This window comes from Motacilla alba, chromosome 2 (assembly GCF_015832195.1).
Source record: "Motacilla alba alba isolate MOTALB_02 chromosome 2, Motacilla_alba_V1.0_pri, whole genome shotgun sequence".
Lineage (NCBI taxonomy): Eukaryota > Metazoa > Chordata > Aves > Passeriformes > Motacillidae > Motacilla > Motacilla alba.
The window spans coordinates 82,654,215-82,667,737 of NC_052017.1; the positions used below are offsets into that span (position 1 = coordinate 82,654,215).

Below are 13,523 nucleotides of genomic sequence, written 5' to 3' on the forward strand. Positions count from 1 at the left end.
GCATGTCCAGAGAAGGGCAATGGAGATGGTGTAGGGTCTGGAGCACCAAGTCTTATGAGAAGCAGCTGAGGGAGCTGGGTTGTTTAACCTGGAGAAAAGGAGGCTCAGGGGGAGCCATATCCCTCTTTACAGCTACCCAAAAGCCAGGTGGGGTCAGTATCTTCTCCCAGGTAAACCAGCAATAGGACGAGAAAACATGGCTGCCCAGGGAAGTGAAGGAGTCGCCGTCCCTGAAGATATTTGAAAGACATGTAGATGTGGCACTTAGGGACTTTGAGTGAACTTGGCAGTCCTGGGTTAGCAGTGAACTTGATGATCTTAGAGGTCCTTTCCAACCTTACTAATTCTACGATTCTATGGACAAAAATAGAGGCAGTCAGAATCACTACAATTCACTGAAAAATCTTAGTTCCTGCAAAGATTCAACTGTCAGCACTATATATTTGTTGCTGTTGAGACTGAGAGCTGCTAGCATGATAACAAGGAAGTGTATGAACAAGAAAGATGTCATGGTTACAGAAAGAAAGCTTAATGACGACAGCATAACCACAGAGGAGTTTTGTGTGTTGCCCAGTGGTAGGCTGGCACTTAGTTGTTTTCTTCAGCAGCGACAATGGGTTAGCAGCTCATCAGAGAAAGCGTACAAGAGCTAGACGGCATGATCCAAAAAAACAGAAACACAAAGGGGTACTTTTTAAACCTCAGTTTCTTCTGCTTTATCACCTACCTAACCGCAGCACAGTTTTGCATCTTCTCTGCAGGTTCCCAGGAGAGCAGCTGCTTTGCTGTAGTGTAACCTTGCTTACTCTCCTGATACCTTTAGCTTCTCTCTGTTCAGCTCTCTTCTTTTACAGATCCACATTCATCCCACATATTATGAATGTACCAACTTCTGTCAATTGTTTCTAACAGACAGTCTAGAACAAGTCTTCATCTTGGTTCATTTCTCAGATTGACTTTTGGGTCTCGTTTGCCCATTTATGATGCTTTTATCTTTTCTTCTACTTTTGCAAGTTACAAAGGTGAGAAGATTTTATCAATCAGATCCCTCACAGTTATATAGTTATAATTATATTTTTATAATTATAAAAATATAACAGTATAATAATACAGTTAATATATTAATATAGAAATATTAGTATATGAAATATAAAAAGTATTTTATATAATGTTAAAACATATGGTTAATATTATAATATGTAAAATTATTAAAATTTAACAGCATAATTCTTATGTGATTTAACTTCAAACAGGCTTATAAAATGCTGGAAGATACCATAGGACTTTTTGTTGTCATCTACTTCTCTTTTTGACCCCCATACTCTTCCAAGGAAATCACTGGAATTTCATGACATGTGGCAGACATATATTGCTACATAACCCATTACCAGGGTAATAAAACTGGGTTCACAGTCTTACTGATTCCTTCAGAGTGGTATCAGGTATATTTTCAGTTTTGGATGAATTCGTGTCCTTACAGTCACAACAACCCAATATCCATTGTGTCCCGTGGTGGGATCCTGATATACGGATAGAATTTTCTACAGTCACCTAATGTGCGCTTAACCTAACAGTTGTCTTCTTTGACATGAAGAAGCAAATTTGAACACAACCCATTTTGGCTAATTCTGAAAACATGTTCTACTGCTGTAAAAGATTTTCAAGCCACTTATTGCCCCTGCACAGCTGCTGTCAAAACAGAGAGCAAATTTGTTCCTTGCCCAGCCAACTACTTAGTGATTCTCTATAGACAAACAGCTTCCCTAGTGCCACAAAACCTCTGTACTGATTCTACAAAGCCATCCTCCCTGGAGAGTTGTAGACTGGAGCATGGCACAGGGAGTGTAGCAGTGTACGAAGGTATGGGTTAGGGCAAGGTTACTGCAGACTAAGACAGAGAATTAAGTGATCCTTCTGCTAACTATGGGTGCAAGGACTACAACATATACCACCGGTGCTCCCATGCTAAATAAAGTCCTCTGTTATAACTCTGGTAGGTAGATACAGTCTTTTGTCATTACATCTGCTGTTCTGGTGGGGAATTTCAGAGCCAAGTTTCCCACTACAAAAGTCAGAGATACACAAAGTCTGACAAACTGTATCTCTCACATGTGTCCATTTTTGCATCTCCTGCTGAACTTAGTTGTAGAGAAGGAGCTCATCAGTTGCATGATACTAGTAATACATGCATGATACTAGTAACTCTATGCACTTAATAATTAAAGAAATTGCTTATTTTTACACAGAGTTCAGGGAAAATGAAGAATACGTGAGAAATTATTTGAAAGGAAGCACTGCTATCAGTTATATGGTGTGAAGACCCACTAATGACTAACAGAGGCAAGGTTTATAATCACTAATATTTAGTTGATTCAGCAGATGAAACAGCTTGTTGTAAGCCTTTACCTTCATGTGTATGGGCAGTCTGGATGTATATGCATACTTCATGTATGTCCTATGTTTAATTGTATAACCCAACAGTATCCTACTTTGATATGTCAATACAGAACAATATCAATGATACTCTGAAAAACTTTGAGTTGTGAAAAAAGTTACCATATTGAGGTTTTATCTTGTTTTATTTCTAATACTCATGGATTATCTGAATTCATAATATTACCTATTTTTTCTTTCATTTCATCCATCTCTGTCATCTTGCAACAACTGTTATAAAAATTTTCTTTATGCTCCTTCAGATAAGAAGAGGTTTTTTACTCCATATCTTTAAGGAACTCTGCTTTTCATTTTCACATTAAAACAGCATCAGAATTAAGAAAATACTTTCATTTTCCAAGATGTGGTGCATACTGTCTCAGTTCAGTGGTTCACTCACACTAGAATTTAAGTTGGTGTCTAAGCAGTGTTGTTAATACAACATCTTAATAAATTCTAAAGGGAAATTTAGAGAACCTTAGAATAATTTGGAAAATCATTTATGTCTTAGCCCATGAGAAATCATACCTGTTGGGTTAAAATATGTTATATAAATTCCATACTTGAAGCTTGAAACTAAATATTAACTAAATCTGTATCACATTTTTAAAGAATATTCCTTGCTTTTTGTACTCCATGCAAACTCTGTGATTTCTTTTCTTCTTTGTGATTAAATGTTGCTTCTAATCATGAATATTATACAGATACTAAACCTAAATAGATTAAAGGAAAAAAGAATTCTCTAAAGAGCTCACATTTACAATGTCTTACCAGAGATTTTGGCCCAGATCATCAGCTAGATCATCATAAAGTTGTTTCCCTGACTTTAAGGAAGCTATGACAGTTTATACATTCTAAGCACTTCTCATTTTATTATTAAGAGATTTTACCCCATCCATCTTTGATAAACCCTATCCATTCTAGAACTTATAGATAAGTCATATTTCAAGACGATAGTAATTTAATTTACCCTTTCTCCACCCCATCCCCCTTTTAACTGTTTCCTTTAGCACTCCAAATGTTCCTGGATACACTGGCAAGGTTCATTGGTCAGCAACTCACCCAGCAAATTCTAATCTTCCATCAACAGCCCCAACAGTAATTGCCGGAATGCATGGGTAGGTATGAGGTATATTTTTCAGCTTGTTCAGAAAAATTACTGGGAAAATCATAATTGCATTTATTTTGTTAAAGAACAATTAAATGTTATACATTATATTCTATGGACTTAAAAAATACAGAACAGTTGGAGTTGGATCCCACTACTGTCATGATAATCTGAAGTCCTTTTGAGGTTTTAGAATTTTTCTGGAGCATTGAATGTTATATGTTGGGAAGATGACTTCTTTTTTGTTTTTCTAATAACAAATGTCTTTGTTTTTTTTCAAAGAGGCCCATGAATGTAAAAGTTATCAATTCCCAAAAGAAAACTGAATGGAGTTTCTCAATTGATCTTGGCAGACTTAAGAAACAGGTATTTGTTATGAAAAAATGGTTGTTGAAAATGGGTGGGTTCACTTAAAAGGAAGTGAGAAGCAAAGTCATACCATGCCACCACACTGATGTAGCCTGGGACCCTGTGATTGTGAAATCATCACAGCTCCCCATCACTATCATGGCTGCCCCATTAAGTGAATAAATAATCTTTATTCTCTCAATGCTCTTCCATAAAAGGCTGGTTAAACCTGTGGGCCAATATACGTATTTAGATGTCTAACTTGTTGATTTCAAAAGATCTGCACACTTCAGAAGATCTGGACACTGAAAAATCCTTTTTCTTTTGTTAGCATGAAAAGCTTCAGATGCTGGCAGAGAACTAACTTAGCCTTTCTTCCTAATAGCTTAGTAACTTTGTTTCTCCTCTCTCCTTTATGATTTTGTGCTTTAGATTCTGCTTTCTTGTTATCTGTAGTGATCTAGGATATGGTGACACTTTTCCAAGTTTCCATGTTTTCCTGAGAAATTTATCTTCTAATTAAACTTTTAATTTGTCTTAGGATTCTGTTCACAGCACGCACTTTTTTCAGCACTGTCAGTGAAAAGTATCCAGAAAAGGCTCGAGGAGATTTATGGAGCTGCGTGGCTTTTAAAGAGTTCACCTCGTCAAGAGTTTCACCATTTTGATGAATAACCTAACTTATTGTTATGCTGCCCTCCATGCAGTCACCTCTGCTCTTTTTCTCTAGTGGTTATACCTGGAAAATAGGCAGTCACCTGTAGGTTTGGGCTGCTGTTGACAGGGAATGGAATGATGCAACAAAGTCCTGAGTCTCCATAACATGATAAAGCTGAACTCAAAGCAGTCTTATGCTTGTAAATGTCACAAACAAATAAAAAAGGCAAATGAATCTTAGCAAAGAACATTGAGAGACTTCATTTAGGTACCAGAATTCAAGAGCAAAAATGATAGGCACCACTGTGATCTGAAGAAAACACATCAGTTACTTCCTTTTACTTTACACAGACGTTACTGTGGGTGTAGTTCACATTGGAGGAATTTTCTTGATTTTTAATGTATGGCAAGAACAGGGTTCTCATTCTGTGCTAGTGGATACTTTCCAGAATCAGGACAGAATCTCCTGACCTTTTTGAAGTAGGTTGTGTAGGAATAAACTAGAGAGCATAATCACATCCAGAGATTGCAGAGCAGGTTTTGCCAACCTTAGCCTGAGCAAATGTACCTATATGGTACATTTCCCTGAGGAGATATTATCCCTGATAGCAAAATTGTAATAGCTGTATGGTCCTACTTGTGGAGTAGGAGCATAGTCCGTAGTGTTTACTGAGCAAAGATGGAACATTCTGGTCCTTCATGAAACTGCTATATAGAACTATGATGGATGCTGAGAATCTCCCCTCAATATTAGTTACTGATGCCCATAAAAGAGAGATGCTTAACATTAGTTTCCTTCCCTTTATAAAATAAATTATAATAATACCTGCTGATTTCAGGAGTCACAGGTCAAGCTAGTCTATAGTGGAGAGGTGAAGAGAAGAGAGATTATTCCCATAATTTGGGGTCAGACAATTTGCTTCCATGAACTTTTGATCTTGGATGTGATCTCATCCTTTTAAAATGGTGGCCTTTCTCACCCTTTTTAAAATGGTGGCACCTTTCTTTGTCTCTTTGCTCATTCTCAAGCATGATTGTAATAATTTCTCAGAAAGTATCAAGTGATTGCATGTGGTGGATGTTTTAAAACTGCTGTCTACAACCTATGGTCAGTGTCCTGAAGACAACTATAGGTATCAAATGGAGTCTCTTGTGTACTGCTAACCTGCTTTAGTAAGTATTCCTGTCAAAAGTATCAGCACTATCAGACAGACCAGGCAGCATGCAACCATTTCTGCATGGAGTTTCTATTGCACGGTGCTCCCACAGGATGTGCTGCAAAATCCTGCATACCAGTGTCAAGCGTTCTGAAGTCAACAGGATTGTATAGGATGTGAAACAGTAGAAATATGGTTTTCTCATCTTTGAATATGAATAGTGTTTTTATATGTCAAGCTTTATTGATGTATTTTTAATCTATTTTTATTTCCAGGCAATCCCAAGGCGAAGACAGAAAATTATGTTTTAAAGTCCCCTTAGTGCAATTAAATTCTGGCAGATTTGTTTAACTTTTGCATAGGAAGGAATGCTTTATGTGTTGTTTTTTCTTGTGTCCATTGCTACCTGGAAAATACAAATCCAATTGCATCTCAGGTTGCACGGAAAACCATTGGTTTCACCATAATTAATGTAAGATAGTGTTGGATTTTGTTTGATTATTGAGAGGATTGAGAAGCAGCTTTAAGCAAGTTGCTTTGAAGATTTCAAAAGTTATCTCCAGGTCAAAACCATGGTTTTTTATGTGGAGAGTGAGTGAACATAAATGCTTGTGGTCAGTTCTGTGTCAGCCACGAGAACTGGGCATCTAAAGCAGATGTGACAGTGCCAACAAAGCATTTTTAGAAGACTTGAAAGCCAAATCTCCAGCATGACCTTCAGGTACCACAGGGCCTTTTGTGCTTGAGGGCATTTGGCATGGTCATGGCAGGTCTGCACGTGTACTGTGCAGGTTAGTTGTAAAACAACTGTGTGTGTGAGCGTCTGTGTCTCTGTGTGTGTCTGGTCTGTGTCTCTGTATTCAAGAAAGGCTGGAGAAGCTCTTCAGGAAGATTAACCACCATTGATCTTTAGGGGGCTGATTCTAATCCTGTGGAATATTGCAAATTATTAATATTCTCTGTGGCCAATGGGCATAAATGTTTGTGAAGAAAGCAGTGAGAGGGAAAAAGAGACAATGCTTAGGAATATAAGAGCATGTTTTAAAATTCCATTTTTCTCTGTCTTTATGCAACTGCAGGTACATTGCAAGACATGGAAGTTGACTCAGTAGAAGAACCTAGGACATTTTTCTCAACTTCAGTTGGTCCTCAGATTTCTTTCAAAGCAGAATAAAAAACTATTACAATTTAGAGAATGCCAGTCCTTTTTACCCAGATAAGTGAGAGCCTCAGTGTCTGACCGTGAGGAGGAAGGAAATGTATGAAGATGTGCAGATACTTTAAATACAGAACAAAAATAAAATAATACAGAAGTGGATGTTTGTGGTAGTCCTTGTTGCATTATTCTCATATTTATGACTTACTAACATTGACAGTTAAAACCATACCAAGAACAAGAAGAGACATAATTCAAAGTCTTGAAACTTGTTGTCTGTACTAGATTGCCTCATTAAGTACGGTTGAAAATGATGCTGTAGCTGTTTCATACATTGACATGAACATTTTGTGTATGCACACAGACACAGAAATGTGGACACACATATGTAAATGTATTATTAACTATGAAATCATTACAGGGCAGCAGGCCTTCTCAAGCTGTTCTGAGTGTACCTTGAAAAGATGGTTAAATGTCACAGAATGAGATTTTAACCTTTAACTGGCTTTGTCTGTGTAGTGAATAAAAGGAGCCAAGTTATGTTCCCTGGTTTGGAGGCTAATTAAGAATGTATGCTTTTACACCCATGCTTAAATTCTTTTATGCTTAATCTGAATAGGGAAAATCTAAACATGGAAGATGGAGGACCTCTACTTAAGCATTTGTCTTGGTACTGTTTATTTTCTGATGTCGGTGTAGACAACATGAGGAAGGAGCATGCCAGAGAAAGAGAAGATCAAATGCAAATCTGTCAGTCAGGAAGTTCTACTGAGCTCCAGGGGCCAAAATAGTGCAAATAATTATTCTAATTCAGACAGCTTTGCAGATTCCTCAGAATTTTCTGTCCTGAGGTTGATTGTATCATCTGAATAATCTATATTCCTTCTCTATTACCTTTGGGGCTTGTTTTTCTCCAGTACAGGCTTCTCCAGACTTTTAGGTACATACATGTGTCAAAACGTTTGTAAGAAGTAGCTTTTTTGCAGCCACTTAAGGGCTTTCAGTGAAGGATTAAAAAGTGCACCAATGGTGTGAGACTCTTTCAAGAGTAGACTGAAGACTTATTGGAAATACTGAAAGGTAGGGAGAATAAACCACAGAGCCAAAAGGCACAAGATCTGCAGAAGGAACCAACATCCATTAACAAAGGGATTAGATCCTCAGCAGCAGTAATGGGAACTAAGCATCCAAATCCCTGACACTGCTGTGCAAATCTCAGTCACAGAGGATATACAACCCCCTAGGGAATGTGAGATGACAGCTAAGATACTAGGGTATACCATTTCCCCTAATAAGATTGTAGAAAGTTGTTTATCCTGAAGTGGGGCAGAAGGATACCAGTTTTTGAAATGTCAGACTTACACAGAAACTTTTACACTTCCAACTTTCTGTATTTTCCTTGTGCAAAAATCACCAGTCCCAGATTTTTAAAAGAGGTGCTTTCATCTAATTACTTTCTCTGTATGCATTACATGTATACCTAACATGTACATGTGTAATATTATAGCATATGTTGAGGTGGAGGAAGATTGCAACCTGCTTTTGCCTTTTGTTCTTCTCCATTTGGAGCTACACATGTATACAAGCCAGTGAATATTTTAGCTGAAAACAAAGCTTCTTTTGCAAATTCGGCGTATTATGTCCTATCAAATTATTATGTACCATTTAAAAATATTTGCAGCTTTGTTACTGGTTACTAAGGCTGTATTGTTCTATGCTTGAGAAGAATTCCAATTAAATCTTTCAGATCCCCAGTTGTGCAGTGCAGAGTGATGTGACATTAGGTACAAATGTAGGAACTGTCTGTGCAATGCAAGTGCAGTATCACTGCTGTATCTTGAACAGAAACTTAAATTCCATTCAAACTAGCTGATGAAAACAGATTACATTTTAAACCAGTGCTGGGCTGAGAACATTGCCTGCAAAGACAGATGCCATTGATTGAGTAAGTTTAGATTGGTTGCTTTATGTATAAAAACATTTTACACGTGGCATAATTAATGCACAATAATCTATTAATATAGGAACTATATTTAAAATTGGTGGGTTCTCAGTTGGATAACTCAGCAGAGTTTCATCTGATTTTATGGATTAAGAGCCAGAACCTCTGGTTCTAATGAGGGGAAGTTGCGTCTTAGAAATCCTCTAGAGAAATCCAAATTGTAAAAAAATGTAAGGATATTTTACACTTCTTCATATTGATAGGTCAAGGTGAGGACATTTACTAAGAAAAAAACCCCAAAACTAAACAGTGAGGAGGAAAAGTATTTTTAAAGTTATTTTCTAGTTACTTTCCGTTTCTCTGAGCATTTCAATAAAAAATAAAAATCTCTAGGTCTTAAAGACCAAGTGCAAGGGAAATGCTTGTATCTAAACTATAAAAAATACCTTGTAAAATAAACGAACTAAAACAACAATAACCATGTTTTCAAATATTTCTTTCCCATTAAGAAGTTCTTCTGATTATGAAAAAAATCTATTTTCCCCTAAAATTAAAATATAGTATTCCCTGATATCTCAAGGAGGGAAAATATTCATACAGAAAAAGTAACAAGAACAGTAATTAAAAAAGAAGTATGTGACACACTCAATATAAGATCTAACCCAGTTCTACAGGATGCAATAGCATTGCTCTTGATAGTAATGACAGAAGGGGATTCTTGCCATCATGTCCATCCTGTAACTAATACCACTTCACTTAATCTGAACTCTTCTAGATTCATGAGATTCATAGTATCATAATCTGGTAATTGCTATTTTATAATTTTACAACACTTCCACACTACTCTAAAGAGAATTAACCCACACATCCTCCCCTGCCCCGAATATCCTTTCATTTGATGCTGTAGCATATGATATAAAGTAAAAAAGAAAGCTTATGAAAGACAGTTTTTTATTAAATAATCCCTTTTCCCTCAAGTGGAAACCTGTGAACAAATGCAACTCATGGGGCAACTTTCATGGGGCAACTTTTAATTTCCAGTTGTTAAATGCCTTGCAGAATCATAGGTGGTGTCAAACTGTATGTGGGGTTCATAAAGCAGTCAAATTTCAAGTCACTAGAAATGATTTTTGGAACTGTTCCTTTGAGAACAGATCCAAAAATCAACAGCTAGATGAACAGGAACAGAGTTGGCTTCCGGTGTGTAGTAAAACCACTGAAAAACAATGCTGCTGTGAGAGAAATGGTTTCCTGGGTAGCTGGTTTTCCTCCTACAGTCATCTAAAGACTTCTGAAAGTATAGTCTTCTAAAACAGAGGATTTATGCCATGCACAAGTCACTATATTTACATCTTGTTTCACAGAACTTCTCTTTAGAACCAGCAGGCTTTGGAAGTAAAAATTTTTGAAGTCGTTTTGGGTAAAGTAGTTGCTAGTATGTAAATGTATATGACTGTGCTTTTAATGTGATCTCTTCAATGTGCACAGTAAATAATCATGTCTTAAATTATTTTATTTCTTTCTAAATATCTCTAAATAGTATCTATATATATTTTGTATGCATAGCTACTAAACCCTTTCAAATATATTTGTGCATTATGCTGAATGGATTGATCATAAAAAAGCATTTTGATATGGGAAAATAGGTACAATAGAGCAATTATCATAACTCTAGCTAAAGTTCATATTTTTTAGACTAGATTCTTTTTCCTCTTGCTCCTTTTAGAAATACACATTTTAAAAAATTGGTTTCCTTTGGTTTGTTTGTTATTTTATTCCTAATGCTTCTCATCTGCCATCTAGTAAAGGTCATAGAAATATTAATGTACTTCCAAAGCAAGAGGACCAAAAAGCTTTGCTTTCAACATAGCTTAGAGTATGGGGATGCAAATTGCAAAAAAATCAGTGGCCTGTATCTTCTCACAGAATTATTTAGTAATGAATACACCAAGTGAAAGAGAAATGTCTGTTGGGTAAACAATACACATAAACAACTTCATGGTAGGAAAATTATATAAGAGGCAGTGGTGATCTTAGCCTGAAATCTTGAAAATGACTGGAGAAAATAAGGTGTTTATAGAGAAGTCAGAAACCAAAAGCATTTAATAACTGGAAACTTTGGTTTGTTTTACTGTAGATGGAAGCTTGTCTTATTTGATAAAGTGCAATTAAAACCAGAAAAAACATTATGAACAAGTAGAGAATTTGTGTTGCTTTCAGAAAATGAGCAACTAAGTATGACTTACTTGGCAAAGATGGGCAAAGCAGAGGAGAAAAAAAGTTTATTGGGGTATTCCCCTGCATCGGTGGCTAAAATCTCCTTGTTTTGGGTCTCTGTATCTCCTAGTTCTTGCTGTCTTTTCTGCCACTGCAGCAATATGGGGCTCAAGAGGCCTGACTTACACTTTAGAATAGGACTCTCGGCTTCCCCCAGTTTGCAGGAATACAAAGCAGCCCTGCAAAGTACGTATCAAGCCATCCCAGAGGAGATTGCTCCCAAAATACTGACCTGAGTGCTGAGGCAAGATGGCTGCTTATGACCTCCTGCATGTCCAGTTGCACTTAGAACATGTAATTGCTGGCTTTGCAGTAAGGATTGAGGACACCCCTTCTTATGCAAATACCAGTGCGTGACATTTAATGGCGGCAAGTCAAGACTGTGCCTCATATCTCCTCTGAAAAACACCAGCTCTGAGAGTAAGCTTAGAAAATAGTCTGTAAAGGCTAAGAAGGGAAATAAGTGCCCAAACCATCCCTCATTTACAAAATGTGACTTTCACTGGGGGCTTCTCAGAGAAATAGGAAGCCAGCCTAAGTGTAATTGCTTATGGAACCAAACAAAACTATTGCAGCTGCTCTGTGCTCATTACTTGGTCTAGAAATGAGCATATCTAGTAAGTTTATCACATATAGGCCCTAAAACTCAAAGGCCTTTAAGCATCCATGTTCCACTGACCAGTAGGTTTTTTTGCCTGCAAGGGCAACTTTGGAGCATCGCTAATTCAGCAGCTGGTCACACTGAAGTGTCATAAGAGATGCTCCTTCTGCCTATACTGCAAGCCTCTGGCAGTATCTGTCTTATATATAGACAATTTGCAGTCATCAGAAAGACAATAATCAGCTTCCTTCTTTAGATAAAAGGCATTATATGACTTCTTGTTGTCATCCTGTATGAAACAAATCTGTATATCTAAATTACACTTACATGCATTATTTTAGGATTTTGTCATGAACTCCAGCATTCTCAGAATTTGAATAAATGATGAATGTTTATCATCTCATTGCTGGCTCTCAGTTTTAGAACAGCATACACCTTGCTGAATCTTGTAGTGTAAACCTTCTCATTGATATTTATGACCTCTAAAAACCCCATAGAGCACTCACGCTACATCACCTAGGCTAGTTAACTGTTTTGTTGCTAGTATGAAATCTAACATTCAAATATTGCAGTTATTCAATAAAGTAAGAATGCATTTATTAAATTCATGAATTTCCTTCCACAAGAACCCTTGAGTGTTCAGTGAGTCCACTTCTTTCAGGTTAAAAAATCATTATTAGACTTTCTCAAAAACAGTATCAAGTTTTTTACAGGACCTTTATATTTTTGAAGAAAGAATGTCCAGAGTATTCTGCATAAACTAAAGGTAAAGGTCTCTGCTGAAAAAAAATTTGTTATAGCTTTCTCTCATGTTCAGTTCACCAGTGACAGCCAATCAATTCAGGATAAAAAGCTTACCTAAGATCAGAAAGAAGCCCTGTCCAGTTAACCAGGTATACACCAAATTTCCAATTTACCTACATCACGCTTTCAGTCCTCTTAATTTTCCTCTGCTACACACACTTCTTTAGTATGGGATAAGAGAGCCTTGCTTTGTAAAATGTAAGAAAATCAAGGAGGAAAAGGGATAGACAAGACCTAAGTGCTCCAACTATTTTTTTAATTGAAATTAAAATGTGAGCGAGTTTATTTTCCTGCAGGCTCCAAGCTGCTCTTGCTATTTCTCTGTCTAATTCTAGCCCTAACCTGAAGAGCTATTACTGTGAAATCTCATAGAACTTCCTAAGCTCATTTACATTTTTTTTTCTGACAGCCTTTCATGGAACAATTAAATAATTTGGGTAAGCAGTCACCCCAATCAAAATATTTTCCAGTTAATTAACAGATCAGATATCAGTGAAAAAAAGCATATAATTGTATTAGCCACTATCAGTTTGAAAGAGTAACTATGCTAGTATGTACACATCTCAAATAATGACACAGCCAGTAGGCTGTAGATCAAATTAATTTACATTTAAAATAATTAAAGAATAAAGGAGAAATGATTGAAATTACCGAAGATTTTGTAGAAGGCAAGCCACAACACAAATGCAAGTGATTAAAAAGAAAAGCTTTAATGAGAGTGTCCAGTGGCTTCAATACTATGTAAATCAGGCTGCAGCTTTCCAATAGCTAAAAATTCAGTGCATGGAAGGCAATACATGCCTAAACCAGAAGTCAGATGGGATTTAATTATTCAAATAAAAAACTGAGGTTAATTCTCCTCCCCACAATATACATCAAGCTGTACAACTGCCAGTACATCCTGAAGCTGCCCCTTTGGCCTGAAAGTTGCCTAAACACTGAGGATTAAAATACATCAAGAGCCATTTGATGGCACTTGGGTGAAGGAAGAGCCAATATCCATACTGTTGACAAGACTCCAAAACAAAGGTGTCACAGAT

The 13,523-nt window shown here is 36.7% G+C and overlaps 1 protein-coding gene across 2 annotated transcripts; it reads left to right on the plus strand.

Annotated features, from left to right (window-relative positions):
* Nucleotides 1-607: 607 nt before the first annotated feature.
* SPATA48 (spermatogenesis associated 48) lies at nucleotides 608-7,025 on the plus strand. Of its 2 annotated transcripts, XM_038128144.1 has the most exons (4): nucleotides 608-687; nucleotides 3,444-3,551; nucleotides 3,826-3,907; nucleotides 6,783-7,025. In XM_038128144.1, exons 1-4 carry the CDS (start codon nucleotides 659-661, stop codon nucleotides 6,813-6,815), a joined length of 252 nt encoding a protein of 83 aa, XP_037984072.1. In that variant the 5' UTR covers nucleotides 608-658; the 3' UTR covers nucleotides 6,816-7,025. The 2 variants fall into 2 exon arrangements, 1 of the variants encoding a protein (XP_037984072.1); XR_005255838.1 differs by having other exon boundaries at nucleotides 3,824-7,025.
* Nucleotides 7,026-13,523: the final 6,498 nt, after the last annotated feature.

Excerpts from the sequence above, each read along its gene's own strand:
- SPATA48 (XM_038128144.1), top strand. The coding sequence starts at position 659 with ATGATCCAAAAAAACAGAAACACAAAGGG. Across the intron at positions 688-3,443 it reads AAAAACAGAAACACAAAGGG|CACTCCAAATGTTCCTGGAT; the intron begins GTACTTTTTAAA and ends TGTTTCCTTTAG. Across the intron at positions 3,908-6,782 it reads TTGGCAGACTTAAGAAACAG|GTACATTGCAAGACATGGAA; the intron begins GTATTTGTTATG and ends ATGCAACTGCAG.